The sequence below is a fragment of the Xenopus laevis genome, chromosome 9_10L, assembly GCF_017654675.1.
Source record: "Xenopus laevis strain J_2021 chromosome 9_10L, Xenopus_laevis_v10.1, whole genome shotgun sequence".
Taxonomy (NCBI): domain Eukaryota; kingdom Metazoa; phylum Chordata; class Amphibia; order Anura; family Pipidae; genus Xenopus; species Xenopus laevis.
In genome coordinates, this window is record NC_054387.1 from 16,161,526 (window position 1) to 16,185,933 (window position 24,408).

Here is a 24,408-nt window from a genome sequence, read left to right on the forward strand (position 1 = left end):
GGAACAGACAGTTCAATGATGTTACAATTAGAAACTGTCTATTCTGCCAGTAATAACAAGAGACTGATATAAATATATCAAATCCCTACAGAGGGGACATAGGGACAGCGCTGGGAACAATGATAATGAAGTGCTGCTTCTCATAAATATTTAATGTAGGCGCCATCGTTCCCAATATTTATGCCTCCTCTTTGTGTTATCAACAGTCGGTATTTTCAAACAACATGCATAAAGATTATTGTTATTAAAGGGGTGGTTCACGTTTAGGGCCAGGGCACACGCTGCTATTTCGGGAAATTAGTCACTCAGTGACAAATCGCTTCTTTGGGCGACTAATCTCCTCGAACTGCCTTCCCGCCGTCTAGAATGTAAATCGCCGGTGGGATGGCAGTGGGATTGCTTTGGTTTTCCAAAGTCGCCCGAAGTTGCCTCCTGAGGCAACTTCAGATGACTTTGGAAAACGAAGCACTCCGATTTATTATATCACGAGGATGGAAAAAGACCAAATCCCAAAATATTCCATCTCAGAACTGCTGAGGTTGTATATAATGGGAGAGGTCCCTATCCTATTTGGAAGTTTCTATGGTCTGCACTGGAATTAGCCCATTGTTCCGACTATTTCGGGCATAAAACTAAAAAATTCGGGGGGAAAAAAAACCATACAATTTAAATTTTCAACCTTTTTTTGTGTTTGTCCCTGATTCGATTATATTGTGCTTTTATAATAATAAATACCCTCCAATTGTGGATTCTAGTTTAGTCAGACTTTTTTTTACTTAAATAGTCAGATAAATTCGGATTTTGATAAATAAGGCCCTTTAAGTATGAAGATCCAAATTCGGAAAGATCCGTTATCTGGAAAACCCCAGGTCCAGAGCATTCTGGATAACAGGTCCCATACCTGTACAACATCCCAGTCAATTGTTTCATCTGTCACTAATATTTTCCAGTGAGTCGTATTTAGCTTCTTTACACACATCTCTATCCCTTTCTGCTAATTTTGTCAGCTCTGTGCTATAAATGCCTCTGATTCTGCATCACATGGCATGTGTCTCTGAACCCACACTGAGCCTGTTACTCTATCTGCCGGCTCAGCTGCAAAGACTATTGGCTAATAATGATCTGCAAAATATCACAACACTGACAAGCATACGCTAAATATCATATGGGATTACAATCTGAGTAATAGCATTTATTTATTGCTTTTGTCTTTGGGATTCAGCTTCCCCTTTACAGCCATTGCTGTTCTGGTTGATATTAATGTTGTTGAAATAAGTGGATTAGTGAATAAGGACAGGGCCCGTATTGGATTTGGTAAATCAGGAATGTGCAGCACAGACGACCCCACTTAAGGGCAGAGACACGCTGCGATTTGGGGAGATTAGTCGCCGGCGACAAATCTCCTTTTTCTCAGGGCAATTTCTGCCGGCTAGAATCTAAATCGGCAGCAGGATGTCACTCTGAGCGCTTAGTTTTCCGAAGTCGACCAAAGTTTCTTTGTGACGCAACTTCGGAAGATGAAGTGCTCTGAGTGCCATCCCGCCGGCGATTTAGATTCTAGCAAGCGGGGAGGCAGTTCGTGGAGATTAGTCGCCACGAAGAAGAGAAGATTTGTTGCCGGGTGACTAATCTCCCAGAACAGCACCGTGTGCCCTAAAACTGGAAATGCCTCAGGCCTGGGACCCCTGGTGGCACCCAATGTTAATAAATAGCCTCCTTCCACCTCCAGCTGTCACTTATATTTACTATGGACACAGGGCCTGATATACTTTTTCTTACTACTGGAGGGAGATCAATCAAAATCAGCCATTCTGAGATTGCCGTGAACCCTGGTTAGAGGGCTGACTGCTGATTGGTTGCTATTAGCTACTGCACTTTTGCATTTAGGCACCTGTGTTTGTAAATGCATTATTTAATCTCATAGATAATACAGGTATGGGACCTGTTGTCCAGAATGCTCAGGACCTGGGGTTTTCAGATCTTTCTGTAATTTGGATCTTCATACCTTAAAGGTGGCCATAGACGTAGAGACCTGCTCGTTTGGTGATGTCACCAAACGAGCGGATCTTTATGCCCACATTGAAGTCGGCGATATCGATAGCCATGGGGCAGCCATTCAAGCACAGGATACACAGTAGATAACAGATAAGTACTACTATAGTTTATATAAACAAACTGCTGTATAGCCATGGGGGCAGCCATTCAAGCACAGGATACACAGTAGATACCAGATAAGTACTACTATAGTTTATATAAACAAGCTGCTGTATAGCCATGGGGGCAGCCATTCAAGCACAGGATACACAGTAGATAACAGATAAGTACTACTATAGTTTATATAAACAAGCTGCTGTGTTGCCATGGGGGCAGCCATTCAAGCACATGATACACAGTAGATAACGGATAAGTACTACTATAGTTTATATAAACAAGCTGCTGTATAGCCATGGGGGCAGCCATTCAAGCACAGGATACACAGTAGATAACAGATAAGTACTACTATAGTCTATATAAACAAGCTGCTCTTTAGCCATGGGGGCAGCCATTCAAGCACAGGATACACAGCAGGTAATAGATAAGCTCTGTAGTATACAATGGGATTCTTCAGAATGTATATGTTATCTATTGTGGATCCTGTGCTTGAATGGCTGTCCCTATGGCTACACAGCAGCTTGTTTATATAAATTATAGTAGTACTTTTCTGTTATCTACTGTGTATCATGTGCTTGAATGGCTGCCCCCATGGCTACACAGCAGCTTGTTTATATAAACTATAGTAGTACTTATCTGTTATCTACTGTGTATCCTGTGCTTGAATGGCTGCCCCCATGGCTAAACAGCAGCTTGTTTATATAAACTATAGTAGTACTTATCGGTTTCTGAAGCAAAGACACCAGTTGTACCAGTGCAGGGCAACAGCCCCTTATATTGTCATTCCTTTAAAACAATACATTTTTTTGGTATTACTATTCCTTTAATGTTGTTTCAGTACATTGCTATATTGGATGTAAGAGGAACGCTATGTACAATGTTTAGTTGGGTCACATTCCCTTCACATGGAAAAAAAAGGTCAAATTTGCCAGGGATTCTTAATTTAAGAAGTGTTGACGCATATCTAGTTGCTTACGTGAATTCCTCTGAGACTGCTCACCCTTCAGAATGCAAGTCCCATGCCTAAATCAGACGTTTGCAAGGGGACACAAACATTCTGCATAAGTGTGGTTACTAATTACATAAGATACACGCTCCTGCTACTAATGCCTTGTACATGCTATGGGCAATGTTGTCTATGTCTCGACTCTAAATCCTGCAACTCATTCCCCAGCTCTACTGACTTCCAAAATCATTCTACTTAAAGGGGAAGTAAATTCTAAAATAGAATAAGGCTAGAAATGCTGTAGTTTGTATATTAAACATAAACATGAACTTACTGCACCACAAGCCTAATGAAACAAATGATTTATGCTTTCAAAGTTGGCCACAGGGTAGAGTCCTGCGCGAGTCCATTTTTTGGGACCCGTACCCACAACCTGCAATACGCAACCCGAACCCGCAACCCGCATTCTTACACGCATGGACCCGCTACCCGACCTGACCCGCAAGTATCTTATCTGCAACCCGGACCCGCGACCCGCTGACCATCAAGAAACAGGAAGTGCGGTAATTGTCAACCGGAAGTGACATCATCAGAAGTAGACGTGATCAGAAAAAAAGGAGTAAACAGGAAGTGCTGTCATAAACCGGAAGTGACGTCATCAGAAGTAGACATGACCAGAAAAAAGGAGTCAATATCGCTACTGAGAAGACCCGCAAACCCGCAGAACCTGTGTCTATACCCGCACCCGGAACATCTGCCTGCAACCCGCAGGGTACTGCAGGTTTTTGCAGGTAACCCGCGGGTACCCGACCCACTGCAGAACTCTAACCACAGGAGGTCACATCTTGTAACTTTGTTAAACATCTTTGCAAGACCAAGACTGTGCACATGCTCAGTGTGGTCTGGGCTGCTTAGGGATCATCATAAATTATCAAAACAGCACAAGTCTAATAATATCTGCCAGAAGCCGATACAGCAAGACTGATTTATAATCTGAATATACAGACTGCACTGGGTCCTTTGTTGTCATATAATCTAATGTGGATTTTATAGTTTTTGTATAAACTTTCTCCAACTCTGCAGAACCAGTGGCTGAAGCAAAAGAAACTTCCAAATAGAATCCCAGTTTATCTGTTTAAATCTGGCTCCATGATCTTTGTCCCTGCAGCTGGAGTTGGAAACAGTAAAGGGGATGTAAAGGCAAAAATTAAATGCAATACAAATCTCTACACAGTCGCAAACTGCTCTACAAAGAAACAAACAAAGCTGCTTGAGTTCTGCATGGCTGGAAGTAAGGTGGGGGCTCCCCCTGCTGTTCATAAGTATGATTGTTTCCCTGCAGAGCAGTTAGGGACCGTCTGACAATTCCTATCCACAGCAGTAAATGAAGGGAGAATTTCACTGCATACAGTCAGGTTTCTTATAAAAACGGTACACATTTTTAAATCTAAGTATATTGGAGATAGGTTTCTTTTTTATTAAAGAAAGTACAAATGGGATTTTATTTTTTTTGCCTTTACATGCCCTTTAAAGAGAAAACTCCCAGAAAACAAACCTTTTGGTATAATGCAGATATTTATAAGACGGCTGGCAATTAGTCTTACTTTTACTGCTATGTAGTTTAAAATGGGAGTATGGAAATGTATACTGCTACCTGGTTGCTAGTATCCTACTGACCCTGGCAACTAAACTGCAGCTAGGATGAGAGGCAAATGGAAAGGATGGAATGAATATTGTTCTATTTAACAATTCTAATGATTTATCCCCATAATCTATCTCCTTACTTGTTGTTATAGTCCCTCACCCTGAATACCAGAGAGCACTTCATATGGGGGTACAGTTTTAAAGGAAAATAATTTTTAAAAAGTCCAAAAAAGGGGAGAAGCAGCAGGTTTTCTTGTACAGGTATGGGATCCATTATCTGGAAACCCAATATCCAGAAAGCTCCAAATTACAAAAAAACTGTCTCCCACAGACTCCATTTTATTTTAGTAATCCAAATTTTTAAAAATGGTTTTCTTTTTCTCTGTAATAATAAAACAGTAGCTTGTACTTGATCCCAACTAAGATATAATTAATCCTTATTGGAAGCAAACCCAGCCTATTGGGTTTATTTCATGTTTACACGATATTCTAGTAGACTTATGGTATGAAGATCCAAATTACGGAAAGATCTGTTATCAGGTAAACCCCAGGTTCTGAGCATTGTGGATAATAGGTCCCATCCCTGTAATATCACTCCACATAATAATATAAAGGTTTGTTTAAAGGCAGGCGTTTTATTTAATTGGAAACTATAGCAACAGAGCTTGTCTTACAGAACTCAGCAATAAATATAGCAGGGGTATAATCTATATATAGAGTCTATTTAATGATCTGGACCTAGAAGCTAAATGTTCCACTGTACTCAGGCAGAGTCACTCCTACTTTCTGCAGATTTCCACAATCTAATGTTTAGTGTTTGTGGGGATGGGATTTAAATCTAAAGATTAAACCCTCCTCCCACTAAATTGGTGTTATATTCAATTTCTTCTGTGGCATAGTGAATTTGTTTAATATATAGGCACAGATATACCCCCATCTTTCCTCCAACCACTGTCACAGTGTAACCCCCCTATCATATATGCACATAATGTAACTGTATAATATATAGACACAGATATACCCCCATCTTTCCTCCAACCACTGTCACAGTGTAACCCCCATATCATATATGCACATAATGTAACTGTATAATATATAGACACATATATACCCCCATCTTTCCCCAACCACTGTCACAGTGTAACCCCCCTATCATATATGCACATAATGTAACTGTATAATATATAGACACAGATATACCCCCATCTTTCCTCCAACCACTGTCACAGTGTAACCCCCATATCATATATGCACATAATGTAACTGTATAATATATAGGCACAGATATACCCCCATCTTTCCTCCAACCACTGTCACAGTGTAACCCCCATATCATATATGCACATAATGTAACTGTATAATATATAGACATAGATATACCCCCATCTTTCCCCAACCACTGTCACAGTGTAACCCCCATATCATATATGCACATAATGTAACTGTATAATATATAGGCACAGATATACCCCCATCTTTCCTCCAACCACTGTCACAGTATAACCCCCATATCATATATGCACATAATGTAACTGTATAATTTATAGGCACAGATATGCCCCCATCTTTCCTCCAACCACTGTCACAGTGTAACCCCCATATCATATATGCACATAATGTAACTGTATAATATATAGGCACAGATATACCCCCATCTTTCCTCCAACCACTGTCACAGTGTAACCCCCATATCATATATGCACATAATGTAACTGTATAATATATAGACATAGATATACCCCCATCTTTCCCCAACCACTGTCACAGTGTAACCCCCATATCATATATGCACATAATGTAACTGTATAATATATAGGCACAGATATACCCCCATCTTTCCTCCAACCACTGTCACAGTATAACCCCCATATCATATATGCACATAATGTAACTGTATAATATATAGACACAGATATACCCCCATCTTTCCTCCAACCACTGTCACAGTGTAACCCCCATATCATATATGCACATAATGTAACTGTATAATATATAGACACAGATATCCCCTGATCTTTCCTCCAACCACTGTCACAGTGTAACCCCCATATCATATATGCACATAATGTAACTGTATAATATAAAGGCACAGATATACCCCCATCACTTTGTTGCCTTGGCTCTTGTTACTGCCTTATTATCTACTAATGACAGTTCATATCTCGTTCACAAACTCACAGGACATGTTGTGTTTTCTATTGATCAATATTTACTGGAAATAACTGGATTCCCGTTCCAATTCATACTGGTTTAATCCATGCTGTGTGCTGATTGCACTCAAGGGTTTCCCTGCAATGCCAATTTTGGAGCTTACATAATGACAGATAGAGGAGATGCCTCCGTGTCAGGATCCCCTACACATTCAACCCCCGTGTGCTCTAAAAATAACCAAACTCCAATTCTCTACAGTACTTGGGGAGCTCTGGCAGGGGATTAGTCAGATGCAATGAGATAAATGTCTGAGGAAGCAGAAAATATAAATTGATGGCACCCAAGAACTCTGGAAAAAGCTTGAGGCTGTGCAAATAAATGTCATTTTTCCAAGAAATCGCATGAATCCTATTTTAATAACTTTATGAGCCCCTGCGAGCGGGGAAAGAGAATTTCCATACTGAGAAGTATAAGCTGCTCACAGGCCAACGAGCTTAAGATAATGCGTTTGTATTAATATTATTATTCAAATAAATGTTTTCCTGCGGCAAACAATATGCTCATGCTTTGAACCCCAGAGCAACAGCAGGACCTATTGGTTGTACAGAGGAAATCATCACAATGCTCAGAACCTGGGGTTTACCTGATAACAGATCTTTCCGTAATTTGGATCTTCATACCTTAAATCTACTCGAAAATCATGTAAAAATTAAACAAATCCAATAAGATGGTTTTGCTTCCAATAAGGACTAATTATATCTTAGTTGGGATCAAGTACAAGCTACTGTTTTATTATTACACAAAATAAGAAAAACATCATTTTTAAAATTTTGGATAAAATGGAGTCTACAGGAGACGGCCATCCCATAATTCAGAGCTTTCTGGATAACAGGTTTCTGCATACCTGTATTGTAAATAGCTTTTCTGAATTAAACTTAATAGAAATGAAGTCTGTTCCGCATAATACACTATCCTTAGTCATTTGCAAACACGTGCTTCTCTTTTTTATGCTGTTGTTAGGTTTATTTCCCCTTTAACAAGACTATAGGCCATGTCATGGTTTTTATACTTATCTTTCACATTTAACTCAACAGAAACAGGCAGGACAAAAATTCAGCCAAAAAAAAAAGTGCCTAAATATTTACATTTCCAGCAAATATGTTCCTGACGGATCAGCCGGTTCTATATTTAGTTCTGCCGGGTACAGATTTCAAGGTAATCACAAAAAAAGTGCTTTGTCTTCTCATTATTTATTAGCGAGCAGGGTGGGAGGAATCTGTGAGCTAATTAATAATAAGGTGGTTCATTAGGTTTGTATGGATGGGAATTATAGGAGCCTAATTATGGAAGGGAAGAAAGAATCTTGTTTACCCAGCACCAATATAAATGGCTCATATAAATGCCACCAATTATCTGCCCAAATAAAGGCTACTGCTTGCTCACCCACTAGACTGACATTTGTTCTACTCGTGTGCTTTCTGTAGACATAGACGTCATGGCAGGGAGCAGTCACTATTTATTGGGTATTTGTGGTGCCATTCGGGCCAGTGGTGTAACTGGACATTACTTTTCATATTATTTTTCAGGCCCCCAAATGTCTAGAGGTTGACCTCTGTGTACTTGAAATGCCAAGGCCTATTTTAAGTCCTAATTTGGACTTAAACACAGCTCTTGCCCACCCAGAATCTTGTTTGTATGGCCTTTAGGATGATGGGACCAGTTCAGTTACATAGTAACATAGTAAGTTAGGTTGAAAAAAGACACAAATCCATTAGGTTCAACCTTTTAAATCTATATATAACCTGCCTAAATGCTAGTTGTTCCAGAGCAGGCTTGGACTGGGATGGCCAACCCAGACCCACACCTGTTTTCTCCCTCCCCCTTCTGGCCCCGATCACGGCGCAACTACAGGACAGTAGTGATGTGCGAGTCGGGATTTACCCGACCCTAACCTGGCCTCCCTTGGCCTTGACTTCTGCGTTGCTTTTATAGCAGTGTCGGACTGGGACACCAGGGGCCCACCAAAAAATCCTAGACCAGGGGCCCACCAAATGACCTTAGATCAGGGGCCCACTCTCAGTACTATTATAATTCCTCTCCTCACTCAACCTCTATTCTCCTAGTCTTTTTTCTTTACTTACTATAATCTGTTATTCAATCTATTTAGTCTCTTTGTTCTCATAGAAATAGGTAATGGCCATGAAATATGCCAAATGTTTTGAAGCAGGAGGGCCCACTGAAACCTGGGCCCACCGGGAGTTTTCCTGGTATTCCTGTGGGCCAGTCCAACACTGTTTTATAGACCTGGCCTACAGGTGCAGTGTCTATAAAAGACAAATCTCGGAAGCCAGCATTTGATGGTGGAAGAAGAGCTCAACCCGCGCCCGCCCGCCATCTGCGAGGAAGAGTGCGAGGTCGGCCCGAACCTGCGGGTATCGGGCCGGCCCGCACATCACTACAGGACAGGTATGGGAGGGGCTTGGAGGGGCTTTTATTGAGGCTGGGAGACTGTAGGAGGGTTGTCGCAGAGGCGGGGGGCTCCTGTGGTGGAAGCCCATGTGGGCATCTGGCCCGCTAGTCCTGATCCAGAGGAAGGCAAAAAACCCTTCTAAAGCCTCTCCGATTTGCCTCAGAAGGGTAAAAAAATCCTTCCTGACTCTAAAATGGCAATCGGACAAGTCCCTGGATCAACTTGTACTATGAGCTATCTCCCATAACCCTGTATTCCCTCACTTGCTAAACACCATCCAACCCCTTCTTAAAGCTATCTAATGTATCAGCCTGTACAACTGATTCAGTGAGAGAATTCCACATCTTCACTGCTCTCACTGTAAAAAACCCCTTCCGAATATTTAGACGAAATTTACTTTCTTCTAAAGTTAAACCTGAGTGCAAGCACATATGCAAATATCCAATGCGCAAATTGGTAAAGTAGCCTCCCCCCCCCTCTGCAGGGCCCCATTGGGTATAAGAAGAAACCCAGTGTTACAGTCAGCCTCTAATGCCCTAGTACCGGTTTATACAAAGCGTTGTATACAGTAATGGTGAGTGGTGGGCGCAAGTGACGCAAGAGCGAGGGGATTATTGTATTTACGTCACTTGGTTACTTTATATTTTCCTGCAGACGCCGCAGGAGGCAACAAACAAATAAGTCAAGTGGCCTCATTGCTAAGTTCTTACCTGCAAATTGGCAAAAGTGCAACAGTATTTCGCTCACCTTGCGCAGCGACACCTCCTCGCTATTTGCGCACTAAATTGTCATTATCGCCTTTCAGCATAATCAGCAGTCACTTATTTCGCACAGAAAGCCTGGCATTACAGCAGCAGCACCTCAAAGCACTTTGCTCTATTCATTCGGCACAGCCTGAGCTTTTAGCCGTGTTTACTTGGCACGGAAAATCCGCACTTGCCTCATTACGCACAGCGAAGACCTCACAGCTAAATGCTCGATGCGCACAATGGAACGGCAGGAACCCCAGTGTCTCAAGTTTAGTTCCATTGCACTAGAAATCAATAACCCAAATGAATTCTTCTGCAAGTCTGACCTATTTCTCCTGCTCTGGTATCGGTACCGATAGTTTCAGTTGGGAACTATGGCCGTTGCAAGAACGTGGGATTTTGGATCTACAAAGTAAATAAGCAGCAAGAATCAAATGGATCAAGAAATTACCATGTTCTGTTATGCGGATATAAAAAGCTGTAAATTAAAAGTCCTTTTTCAATTAAACATGAAACTCAAATTAATTTTTTTGTTTTTTTTAAAACATGCATACCCATTATAAAAGTACTTAAAGAGATACTGTCATAGGAATACGTTTTTTCCCAGGAGCCCCCAGTCATGTGACTTTTTCTCTAATAACCTTCAGTCACTCTTTAGGGCAGAGACGCACGGGAAGATTTGGGCAGATTTAGTCACCCGGTGATTAATCGTATCTTCTTTGGTCGACTAATCCCCTCCAAAAGCCTTCCTGCTGGATAGAATTAAAATTGCAGATGGGATGATTTGTTTTCTAAAGTCGTCTGAAGTCGCCTGAAGTTGCCGGCGGGAAGGCTTTTCAGGGAGATTAGTTGCCCGAAGAAGAGGCGGACTGTTGCCGGGCGACTAAATCTCCCCAAATCTTCTCCTGTGTCTCTGCCCTTAGGGTCTGGCCACACAGGCAGATTAGGGGAGATTAGTCGGCAAGCAACAAATCTCATCTTCTTCGCGGCGACTAATCTCTCCGATCTGCCTTCCCTTGCCTTCCGACAGCTTAAATGTAAATCGCCTGGGGGCAGGCACACGGAGTGCTTCGTTTTCTGAAGTCGCCCGTAATTGCCTCACGAGGAAACTTCGGGCACTCCGTGTGACTGCCCCCAGGCGATTTACATTTTAGCCGGCGGAAGGCAAGGGAAGGCAGATTGGGGAGATTAGTGCCGCGAAGAAGAGGAGATTTGTCTGGTGACTAATCTCCCTGAATCTGCCCGTGTGGCCAGACCCCTTACTGATGTACTGCAAATTGAGGGATATCACTCCCCCCCCCAGCAGCCTAGCAATAAAACAATGGGAAGGTAACCAGATAGCAGCTCCCTAACACAAGACAACAGCTCCATGATAGTAAAAATCCAGGTCCCACTGAGACACATTCAGTTACATTGAGTAGGAGAAACAACAGCCTGCCAGAAAGCAGTTCCATCCTAAAGTGCTGGCTCTTTCTGAAAGCACATGACCAGGCAAAATGACCTGAGATGCACCTACACACCAATATTACAACTAAAAAAAGTTACACTTGCTGGTTAAGTAATACAATTTTATATTGTAAACACTGTAATTTAGAAATAAAAACGACATCATAAAAATCATGACAGAATCCATTTAAAAATCTAAGCTGTCAATCATATACTGCCTGCCCCGCCTCTATTCCTTAGGCCGGCAACATGCAATAATGTTGCATCCTTGGACCCCCCAAACCCACCACCCCATGAGCAGCCTCTGATCTTGCAACCGTAGCGTCTGCTCCCTCTTATTATTACATAACTGAGTACAACATAGATAGTAAGCTCTGTAGGTTAGGTCCTCTGCAAAATACAGTCTTGTGACCTGAACCTTATCTCCCAATTCAATTCCTCATTTCCCTGTAGCCTTCTATTGAGTGTTCACAAGATTATCAATGGGACAAGGTTTTCCCATCAAATTGAATCTGGTCCAATGCTGGAGCCACTTAATTACTTATTGACAGATAACCCTCATCTTGTCAATGTAACGCAGTTAAAGGGTTGGTTCACCTTTAAGTTAACTTTTAGTATGTTCTAGAATGGCTGTTCTAAGCATTATTCATTATTTATTTTTTCATAGTTTATATATTATTTGACTTCTCTTTCCAGCTTTCAAATAGGGGGTCACCGGCCCCTTCCTAAAAACAAATGGAGTGTAAGGCTACACATCTATTGTTATTGCTACTTTTTATTACTCCTCTTTCTATTCATATGCCAGTTTCTTATTCAAATCAATGTATGGTTGCTAGGTTAATTAGGACCATAGCAACCAGCTTGCAGACACTGCAGACTGGAGAGCTGCTGCATAAAAAGCTAAATAACTCAAAAACCACAAATAATAAAAAATGAAATCCAATTGCAAATTGTCGTGGAATATTACTCTCAGTTTCAGCTTACCCTAGCAACCATGGGTCGGTGTGACCGAAAAGTGAGTAACACCAGCAGATAATATATATTATTATTCTACGGCTCTTCTTCACTTATGTTTGTGCCCAGCATGTGGCAACCCCATCCCCTGGATATGACATGAGAGTTATTCAGACTCTTAACCGCAACCGCATTGCTTATTTTCATATAGATTCTCGACATTAATATTTCAAGCACATTGATTATCTGAGCTCAGTGGCCGACAGAGGCAGAACCATCTCCCAGATGCAACTTCTCACCAGCACCTTGGATTTTATTGCCTGTGACCCGTTCACATTGTGGAGAAAGGTCTCCATGGGGCATTTGTACATGAGAGATAACACAAGTATCCTCACGAGTGTTGGAGCATTTGCCACCAGCTGAGAATAGGGCGGTAGAATTATAAAGGGCACTTATAGATCAAGGGCTATAAAAAAGTCATTATCCAGCAGAGTGAAAAAGAATTCAATGGCACACGGAGCTGCTGCAAGCAAGGTGAAAACCTTTGCATGTTAAATGCAGAAATGCACTTCTGCATTAAACAAGCAAAGGTTTTCACCTTGCTTGCAGCAGCTAGGGTTGCCACCTTTTCTGGAAGAAAATACCGGCTTTCCTATATATTTATCTTTTTTCCCTATTAATAACATTGGGATCAACCATTATTTTTACCGGCCAGATGGCAACCCTAGCAGCAGCCCAGTGTACCATTGAATCATTTTACACTATGCATTTTGAGGTTGCCGAACCTCTATCATTGTGCACCAGGCTAATCGCATTTGGAGAGGATAAGGGGGTGCGGGTGGCTACTTGCATTTCTATCATTACCCAGCAGAGATTGGTTGGATCCAACATCTATAGAGGGATGAATCATTCTATAAATGAAGCAGATAGTGACAGCAGTTTTACAGCATTACTGGTATGCCAACTGTCCTATGGCTGTCATTCAATATAACTGTTGAATTAAAGCTCCCACAATCCTCTGACTAGGAATTCGGGTTAAGAAAGACTAGAAAGTATAATTGTTGCCATCTTTCCCTACTATAATCATATTGCCCAACTGTCTCTTACTGGCAGACACTTTAGATACCTTGAAGAAGGTATTGATCCAGGCCAGTGACTGGACTTGCAGGCAGGAAAGAATCTTTTCTCCTTCAGAGGCAAATTAAAGTGGATTTACAAGGGTTTTCGGCTTCCTCTGGATCAACTAGCAGTTAGGCAGGCTTTATATCAGGGGCGTAACTATAGAGGAAGCAGACCCTGCTGCAGACCGGCTGCAGGGGGGCCCAGGAGGTATAGGGGCCCCACGAGGCCCTAATTCATATACAATTTCAATAAATATTGGAGAAACAAGTCAACCTCTAAACATTTTGGGGGCCTGAAAAATAATTTGCTGTGGGGCCCAGTAATATCTAGTTACGCCACTGCTTTATATATATATATATATATATATATATATATATATATATATATATATATATATATATATATATATATATATATATATAGTTAACTGAATAGATGCGTGTATTTTCAACCTAAATTACTATGGTAGTGTTGCCATTTTGCAACCTTTCTTTCTTTCCTTACTTCCATCTTGACAAAAATTCTTCGTACAGCACCTTGTCGTTTAAAAATGCCTTTATTCACAATTTCATGGCAAACCTGGTCAGCAACGTTTCATTGTGAATAAAGGCATTTTTAAACAACAAGGTGCTGTACGAAGAATTTTTGTCTGGCTGTTCCTGGTGGATGATGGACCACTGATGGTACGTGCACCTGGCTATTGAGAATTGAGGGTTAACTTGAGCTGACTCTAATTAGTTACTACTTACTTCCATCTTGCCCTACTTTTTCTACCTTGTCCTACTGTTTACATCTTACCTAACTGTCTCCATCTTGTCCTATTATCTTCTTCTTGTCCTACTGTCTCCATCTTGCCCTACTGCAGGGGTCCTCAACTTTTTTCCACCCGTGAGCAACATTCAGATGTAAAAAGAGTTGGGGAGCAAAACAAACATGAAAAATGTTAGTGCCAAGTAAGGGTTGTGGACTATTGGTAGCCCCTATGTGGACTGGCAGCCTACAGGAGCCTCTGTTTGGTAGGACACCTGGTTTTTATAAAACCAAAACTTGCCTCCAAGCCAGGAATTCAAAAATAAGTACCTCCTCTGAGGCCACTGAGAGCAACATCCAAGGGGTTGGGGAGCAACATGTTGCTAATGAGCTACTGGTTGGGGATCACTGCCCTACTGTCTCCATCTTGTCCTACTGTCTCCATCTTGCCCTACTGTCTCCATCTTGCTCCTCTTTCCTTTTCACACTTCTGTCTCCTTCTCATCTTACTGCTGCCATATTACCCTGCTGTTCCCTAGGTCAGACTGGCCCGGCGAGACACCGGGAAAAAACACGGTGGGCCCCGACCCTCATGGGCCCCCACCGGGCCAGACACGGAAATAAATAAATACAAAAAAGGGACAAAGACGTGGCGATAAGTCGCCAGGCGACAAAATCTCCTCGTCTGGCCTTACCCTTAAGCTGTGAGTCTAACTTTTGCCAAGGGACCTGTTATCTTATATTGTTAGAGTTACTTATTTGCTTATCTCAAAATTGTTACAGAAGTATCTGCAGCTGTGGCTGTTCTGGGCTCTCTGGCAAAAGCCAATTAAGTTAGAAACTTTGTTTCTTTTTCTGGCTGTTCAGTGCAGAGAAAAACTGGACTTTCCAGTACAAATGAGGGACTGCAGGTTGAGCTGTCAAAAGAGGGACTGTCCCTTGGGAGGTATGGTTTAGTCTGTGTCATTAAGCTCATATCTCTCTCAATGTGTCTGTGATATCAGAAGACCTAACCCTCTGGCTGAATCTTATTGACTTGTGATCGCAGCCCACTGAAGCTCCCCCAGTTCTTTGGTACCATCAGGGCCGGATTTGCATAGAGGACGCCCCTAGGCCACTGATCATCGCCTCTGTCCCCCCCCCCCTTTTTTTGTGCAAATTTTCCTCATCGGGACTGGAGCTATGGGGATTGGGGCACAGAAAATTTAAAAGACTGTTGTATCTCCTTGAAAAAATCCTGCCGCCCTAGGCCCGGGCCTTGGTGGCCTTTCCACAAATCCAGGCCTGGGTACTAGTGATGGGCGAATTTATTCGCCAGGTGCGAATTTGCCGCGAATTTGCGGGATTCGCCGTTTCGCGCAAAATTCGGAGCAAATTCGCCCATCACTACTAGGTACCATTATCTGCAGCTCCTTTCTCTACCCTCACTTATTCAGTAAATACCATGCAATATATATGTGACTCCCTGTTCCAATTCCTTACAAGACTCCTCTGCGTGGTGTTCCCAAGCGCTCCGATGTACAGAGAGAGGAACTCTCAAGGCTTAATGTGCCCCAACGAGACTCTCTGTCATCCCTGCCTGTACATAATAACTCTGAAAATCTTAAAATATCCATAAGTAAAAAACATCATTTCAGCCAACAATTGTCCCTGTTGCTAAGAAACTAGAAACGAGAAGCCACGATCTGAGTGTTCGGCGTGATATATATCAATTCTGAACAGAGCAATTCTTTAACCTTAGCCAAAGGTAACTAGTGATGGGCGAATTTATTTGCCAGGAGCGAATTTGCGGGGAATTTGCGTGATCCGCCACCGGTGAATAAATTCGCCGTTTCGCAAATTTCACGGGATATTCGCAAATTTTTCGGCGCGGCAAACGGAGCAAATTCACCCATCACTACAGGTAACCAGTGGCGTAACTAGATGTTGCTGGGCCCCACAGCAAATTCATTTTAGGGCCCCCAACATATCCAGTGTTTGTCCTGTTTTACCAAAATATGTTCAAATTGCTCATCAATGAGAGCCTCATGGGGCCCCCTGTATCTCCTGGGCCCCCCTGCAGCCGCAGGGTCCGCTTCCTCTGTAGTTACGCCCCTGCAGGTAACTCTACCGACACAGCATTGTGGTACTGCTTCTTCTATTAAAGGGGTACAGTGATAACACCTCTTTTATTTTTATGTGCTGTAATTGGTACTGGTAGTTTTTTTCTTTACAAATACAGTATATTCACTGTATTTTATAGATGTTATGGCCATTATGTAGGGCAGGACTGCTGTTTACGATCAAGATCAGATAGGATCTTTGCCACTGAGACAGAATGCTCTGTTATATAGACAGCTAGAATCTCAGCTGCCATAAAGCAGGACAGGACTGCTGCTTACAATGGGGATCAGTTAGGATCTGTGCAGCCAGTGGGACAGAATGCTCTGTTATACAGATAGCTAGAATCTCAGCCATAAAGCAGGACAGGACTGCTGCTTACAATGGGGATCAGATAGGACATGTGCAGCCACTGGGACAGAATGCTCTGTTATACAGATAGCTAGAATCTCAGCCATAAAGCAGGACAGGACTGCTGCTTACAATGCGGATCAGATAGGATCTGTGCAGCCACTGGGACAGAATGCTCTGTTATACAGATAGCTAGAATCTCAGCTGCCATAAAGCAGGACAGGACTGCTGCTTACAATGGGGATCAGATAGGATCTGTGCAGCCACTGAGATAGAATACTCTGTTATACAGATAGCTAGAATCTCAGCCATAAAGCAGGACAGGACTGCTGCTTACAATGCGGATCAGATAGGATCTGTGCAGCCACTGGGACAGAATGCTCTGTTATACAGATAGCTAGAATCTCAGCTGCCATAAAGCAGGACAGGACTGCTGCTCACAATGGGGATCAGATAGGATCTGTTCAGCCACTGGGACAGAATACTCTGTTATACAAATATCTAGACATTCAGCCATAAATGTTTTACAAGTATAAGCATGGTGCTCTAAATTATGTAAAAATCCCAGGCATTTGAGATGAGGGATCACGTACGTGTATATAAAAATGATTAATTTACTTGAAGCACACACAACAGAATATATGGTATCACCTAGAGGCCCTTACTAAGTACAGCAGAGAACAAAGAATAAAATGACTAGAGGTACATTATATCGATAAAACAAATATTACAATACCCTTACTCTTCCTACAGCCTCTCTGATAACCCTACCCTTTCTTGCACCTTCTTTCTGGAGTTTTGCATTTAGGCAGCAAGACAGTCAAAGCTTATTAAGCTTAAGTCAATATTCATTTTTCTACTGCAGATACAAGTGTCTGTAGATATTTCTGTCATGTTACCTTTATAGGGAAATGTATTAAGATCCTATTCTGGACTTTATAAATGTTTCCCATTAACTTCATCGTACACAAGTCACTCCTACCCGTATGAACATTTGTACCAATGACAGAGAACATGTACTGCTTCCCCCAGTAGACCCTGTATTACAGACACCTTATATGTTTCCTTATATAAGATTATCCCCACCCCAAGATCCTTTATGTGGTTGCAAAATGTTCTTCCCTTCATATCCCCCCACCCCTAGGTCTTGGCTATTATTACTGACCCCAGTTCCTTACTTTGAGAGTCTGAATTCAATTTGCTGTCGTATCTCAAGTCTCTCCTCATCCGTTCTCTGGGGAAAGATATTCCGGTCCTCAAGCTCCTGCTTGCTTGGACGGTTCCGGAGTTTTACAGCCAACAGTTCTTTCTTGTACTTTCTTGTCAATGTCCCTTTAATGAGACAGAGGGAGAGAGACCCTGAGACAGAGGGATGATACAATATTTATCCCTCCAGCTGTTGCTTCCAAAGTTGGATTGGCCTGCCGGGATACAGGGAATCTCCAGGTGGGCCCCAGCAAAGAAATTCCTTTCTTATTTCCTCCATAGCCATATGAATATCATATATAATGCTATAACATTAAGCATTTCTGGGCACTGAGTATCTGGTGGGCCCTAGGTGGTCTTGGCTTTAACCTGGGATGTCTAACCACACTCTATTATACCACAGTCACTCCCTGTTCCACCCCAATAGTGATGAGCGAATTTATTCGCCAGTCATGGATTCGCTGCGAAATTCCGAATTTCGCCATGTGCTAATTTTTTTGAAAAAATTAGTAGTGGAAAAATTAGCCGTGAAATGGCAATTGGCATTTAATGAATTTGAAGAGAAAAAGTCCCCATAAGAAAAAACACCCGTTAACTTTAAAGCATTAGGACAAAAAAATTGCCATAAGAAAAAAATGGCCATTGACTTTAAGGGCAGAGACACACTCTCAGATTCGGGGAGATTAGTCTCCCAGTGAAAATCGCTGGTGAGATGGTACTCGGAACACTTTGTTTTCCGAAGTCATCCGATCTCCCCGAATCTGACTGTGTGTCTCTGCCCTAATGCATTAGGACAAAAAAGTCGCCATAAGAAAAAATGCTCATTGATTTTAATGCATTTGGAGCAAGAAAAATGGTTGATCACATAAAATTTGTCACGTGTAAAAACGCCCGTTGAGTTCAATGCGTTTCGCGAAATTTCAACGTTTTGCTAATTTTTTCACAGTTTCGTGAATTTTTCGGCAAATCGAAATGGGACGGATTCACTCATCACTACACCCCAACCATGCCCCCCCCTGACCAGGCCTGGTATATAAATTCTATAAACTGTGCCACAAGCCTAATCTAGCGAAGGTGGGGTTGTTAGGAAATATCTGTAGACCATTCCTTACCAGAGATAATGGAGTTATTTAAATCCTCCTCATCCTCCTCATACAACAGCACATTGTCTTTATGGGTCGAATCCCTGATCAAGTTTTCCTTGTTTTCCTCAGACTCCTTGGCAGACAAATATTTGCCCTCGGCATCTCCCTCTTGGAAAGTGACGCTGAACTTCTCTACACTGGAGGGCCTAGAGGTTCGGAAATCCACCCTCTTCTTTGGAGAAGCTTTATTTTCCCGACCCTGAAAACTTTAAGTGGGAAAGATGATTGATTGGTTACAGTTAGCCAATAGGGAATCCCACTGCTGTCACAACTTGTTTTTACTTATGGAAAGTAGACCCCACCACCGTAGCCATCTTTGGTGGGATATGAGGGATGATTTTATACAGAGCTACTGAAAGAACAGATAGACCCCCTCTTATTTTGGAACTCATCTTGGAACTTGGATGCTCACCTGTCTTGCCGGTGTTTAGTGGCTAGTGCCCTGTGTAGCTCTTCGATGACTCTGCTTGGGGGTAAAGGCATATGTATGGCGGAGTGGTGAGGTGAACCATTGGGGCTGGAATGCCGCCCTCGAGCCATTTGGCCGTGCAGTTCAGTGGCTTTCTGGGCAGAAGGCTGGAAGTGGTTGATGTGTCCTGAGATATAGGAGGAACCACTAGGGGTCGAGCTTTTCATTATGGTCCGGGGTGGGGACTTCAAGGTGATCTCTTCTACTTCAACATCTGCAAAGAGCCAAGGGAGATATGGGTTTAATCTTAGGAAAAATATACCACTATGATCTCTACCACTCCCTAGGAGATTTCTGGTTCTACAACTCCCCAAAAGCCTTCAATTGATGATGAACATGATGATGAGTTTTATAGTTCAACTCTCTTCACCAAATGCGGTACCCCAGAATTAAATCCTCCCTAGGCAAAATGTTATTGTTTGGTTTAAATCCCCTTAAATGGGTTCCTCAAGCAACCGAGACAACAAGCACAACCCTGGCTTTGGATATTGTGCTTTCTTATCCATAATACAGGGGAAGGGTAAAAGAGGGGTAATGGTCATACCTGACACACACTGGTTAACCCAAGCGTTTGCCATTGGTTGGGACAGGGGCAGAAGTGGGGGGCTCTGGATCTGCATGGAGTTTAACTCCAGAAGAGCAGTATCTACAGATTCAGAGAGTAGGATGGCCTGTAAGGTCCTCTCCACTGAGGTGAGGTTGGACTCCTTGAGTTCTTCAAGCACCAGCAAGTCAACGCTACCTGCAGAGAGGAAAGAACAAGGGATTCTATGGTGTTACTCCTAAAATCAAAAGCTGCAATTTACCCATCTTTAACAATAACTTCACTAGACAGGTTTCCTGCCCCATCAGAATCCACCCAGGGCAAGTTAATCCAACCCCCCCATCATGTTCTTACCAATATATAATGTTCCTAGTCTTTGTACTTACTTCTGAATGGCTCTCCTACCCATGTTGTGGGCTGATCATACTCATATTATCTTGCCATAGACTCCTTCAAGTCACATTATGACCTTAAGGGCAATGGCATATTCAGCACTTTGGCTGGCACTACAGACTGATTCCCATTCAATTGCCCCAGAGGTGCTATTAGTGCTCTAAAATGCATACTTACAGAATGCAGATGCCCAATCATATGTAATAAAATAACCAGAAGAGATTGTCTGTGCCTAGAATAAGCAATACACTTATATGTGAAAAAATGGCTCCAACCCAAGTATCTACCATAGCAAATTTACAGTCCTGTAAACTGTATGGTTATTACTTTATTTCCAGGGAAGGCCGAGAGAGACATTATATCTTCTTAGTTCTGCACAGCTGTACCTGCTTCCTCTTCAGTCTGATCTGGGACTTGATTCTCATCAAAGGAGCTGACAGTCAGCGAGGAAGAATTCTTTTGCTCGGCCTCTTCAGGGTCTAAAGCCTGGCAGGTGGGGGATGGAAGGTCATTGTGGGTTTCCCTTGCAGATCCATCAGTTGGACACACTTTGGGTTCAGGTTCTGAAACATGATGAGGTGTATGGGTCTGTTAACGCTTGCAGTCCACCCGATTTTTGCCATGGAACCCAGTGTTTTACAGGCAACGGCCTTTTAAATTCTGTTTTTCTACATTTTTCATTTTGAAAATGAAACTCTAAACTTTCTACTTAAAGAGATTGAATTTTCGTTAATACCATCACAAACCCACTGGATAAAGAAAACCCACTATTCAGCTTAAAGGAGAATTAAACCCTAAAAAATTAATATGGTTAAAAATGCCATATTTTATATAATGACCTTATTGATCTTAAGTTTCAGCTTGTCAATAGCAGCAATGATCCAGGACTTCAAACTTGTCACAGGGGGTCACCATCTTGGAAAGTGTCTGTGACACTCACATGCTCAGTGGGCTCTGAGCAGCTGTTGAGAAGCTAAGCTTAGGGCTCGTCACTAATTACCCAGCAGAAAATGAGGTTCCCCTGTAATATAAGCTGATGCTACAGGGCTGATTATTAAATTCTGATGCTAATTGCACTGGTTTCTGTGCTGCCATGTAGTAATTATCTGGATTAATTACTAATCAGCCTTATATTGTGACATTTCTATTCTATGTGTACTGTATATTGTGAGTGGGTCCCTAAGCTCAGTAAGTGACAGCAGCACAGAGCATGTGCAGTGAATCAGCAGAAAAGAAGATGGGGAGCTACTGGGGCATCTTTGGAGACACAGATCTTTACTGCTAAAGGTTGGCCGTGGGCTGGCACAGAAGCTCAAAACACAATGTACAATATTTCTAGGTACTTCTTTAGTTAAGCTTTAGTTCTCCTTCAAGCCTCTTGGCTTTGTGATGTACTTGCTTTATTATCATCATATAAGGCTATCACTTTGCTACCAGGGCAGTGCATGCTTGCACAAGGTTACTTGGAGTAATTATATGGCTTATGCAGCTGTAAAGCAGATACAGTGTTATCCAGAATGCTCTGGACCTGGGCTTTTCCGCATAAGGGGTTTTTCCATAATTTAGATCTCCATACCTTAACGCTACTAAAAAATCTTTTAAAAGGGTGCTTCACCTTTCAGTTAACTTTTAGTATATTATAGAATGGCTAATTCTAAGCAACTTTTAAATTGGTCTTCATTGTTTATTTTTTACAGTTTTTTAATTATGTCTTTTTTCTTCTGACTCTTTCGTTCAAATGAAGAATCAAATGCTCTGTACAAATATATTGTTATTGATACTTTTTTATTACTCATCTTTCTATTCAGGCCTCTCCTATACATATTCCAGGCTCTTATTCAAATCAATGCATGGTTGCTAAGGTAATTTGGAACCTAGCAACCAGATTGTTTAAAGAGCAATCTGAAGAGATGCTGAATAAAAAGCGAAATAACTCGAAAACCACAAATAATAAAAACTGAAAACCAATTGCAAATTGTCTCAGAATATCACTCTCTACATAATACTAAAGGTTAATGTAAAGGTGAACAATGCCTTTTAAGCATTAACGAAGCCCTTATAGGATTGTTTAACCACTGAAAAATATTAATTATATTTTAGTTAGGCTCAAGTACAAGGTACTGTTTTATTATAACAGAGGATTAAAGGACCAGTAACATCAAAAAAAATGTAAAAAAATTTGTTAGTATACATTGAAAAAAAAATTCTAAGTCTTTATTAAGAAATAACTTACTGAAACTTCTTCTCCTCTTCAGAAAAGGCGACAGGGCGACAATTCATTGCGCAGCACTTGATTTCTCCTCCCTGGCTATCTGCTATAAGGAAGGCAGGGAGGAGAAATCGAGCGCCGCACGATCAATAGCAATCGCCTTTTCTGAAGAGGAAGCAAAGTTATTTCTTAATGAAGACCTTGTGATTTTAATTTTAATTTGTCTGTTTTTTTTCAATGTATACTAACGAATTTTTTTTTCAAAAAAATTTGATGTTACTGGTCTTTTAAATGGAACCTATGGGAGATGGCCTTCCCATAATTTGGAGCCTTCTGGATAATGGGTTTCCGCATAATGAATCCTATACCTGTAGCGCAAGATTTGTCATGCACTTCCTGTGTGCTACCACTAGAGTGTGCCGCTGCAGTGTCTACAATGAGCAGCTATGTTCAGTTTATATATTATTTTATTATTAACATGTATTTATATAGTGCCTACATATTGCGTAGCACTGTAGTGAATAAAGTACCCCCTCTTGTAAAATATAAGGATATTAAAAGTTACCAAGGCCTCGTGTTTTTATACAAGTCATGAAACTCCGAGGTAACTTCTAATATCCTCATATTTTGCAACTGGGGGTACTTTGTTTATTATAATACACAAATTTCAGTGAGCCATGTGACAGAAATGACATCAGAACTCACCGTTTATAACTGATGACATCAGAACTCACCATTTATAAGGATATAATTTACAAGATATTCATGGCATTTGTGTATTATATATATATATATATATATATATATATATATATATATATATATATATATATATATATATATATATATATATATATATATATATATATATATATAGTGTTATATCCCACTTTGGCCAGCAGAGGGCTCAGCACTCCATGCCTTAACAGATTGTGAACTGCAAAAGTATTTCTGGGGGTTGTTCTTCCTAGGGAGTGGAACCTACTGAATAGTGGAATGCTGTAGGTAGCAATTAAAGCCGACCCATCACTCAGAAAGAAATTAGCATAATCGCATACGTCATCACAACAGATGTGTCGTTCAGAAGATTATTTATTTTTAGAAATCTGTATCCTCCCACAAATTAACCCCTGTGGCTGCTGATGAGAGGAGAGGGGGTTTCACTGTACAATACAAGGGAAGCCATTCATTGATCTTATGACTAATATGACTAGTACGTTTTAAATGGCTTTCAGTTGGTTTGTTCTTTAAGTGAAGTCTGGTCTGGGCAATTGCTCTTTTTGGCTAAGGGAAGGGGCACACGGGCAGATTCGGGGAGATTAAGTCGCCTGGCGACTAACCGCCTCTTCTTCAGGCGACAATCTCCCCGAGCTGCCTTCCCCCCGCCTTCCCGCGGCAATGTACTTGAGGCGATTCAATTTCTGAAGTCGCCCGAAGTTGCCTCACACTTTGGAAATCACAGTGCCGCAGGCGATTTTTCATTTTAGCAGTGGGAAGGCAGTTCAGGGAGATTGTTAGGCGATTATTAGCCAGGCGACTAAATCTCCCTGAATCTGCCCGTGTGCACCTGCCCTTAAGGCTCCAATACATGGGCCGATAAAAGCTAGC

At 41.7% G+C, this 24,408-nt stretch overlaps 1 protein-coding gene across 3 annotated transcripts in view; it reads right to left on the minus strand.

Moving 5' to 3' along the window:
• Positions 1–24,408, minus strand: part of phactr3.L (phosphatase and actin regulator 3 L homeolog) — a 76,308-nt gene that overhangs the window by 33,476 nt on the left and 18,424 nt on the right. Inside the window, exons 4-8 of one of the 3 annotated variants that reach the window (XM_018234616.2) lie at positions 20,978–21,154; positions 20,199–20,396; positions 19,598–19,868; positions 19,153–19,391; positions 18,013–18,166 (exon numbers count right to left, since the gene is read on the minus strand). In XM_018234616.2, coding sequence (XP_018090105.1) covers positions 18,013–18,166; positions 19,153–19,391; positions 19,598–19,868; positions 20,199–20,396; positions 20,978–21,154 — 1,039 coding nt within the window. 3 annotated transcript variants of the gene reach the window in all.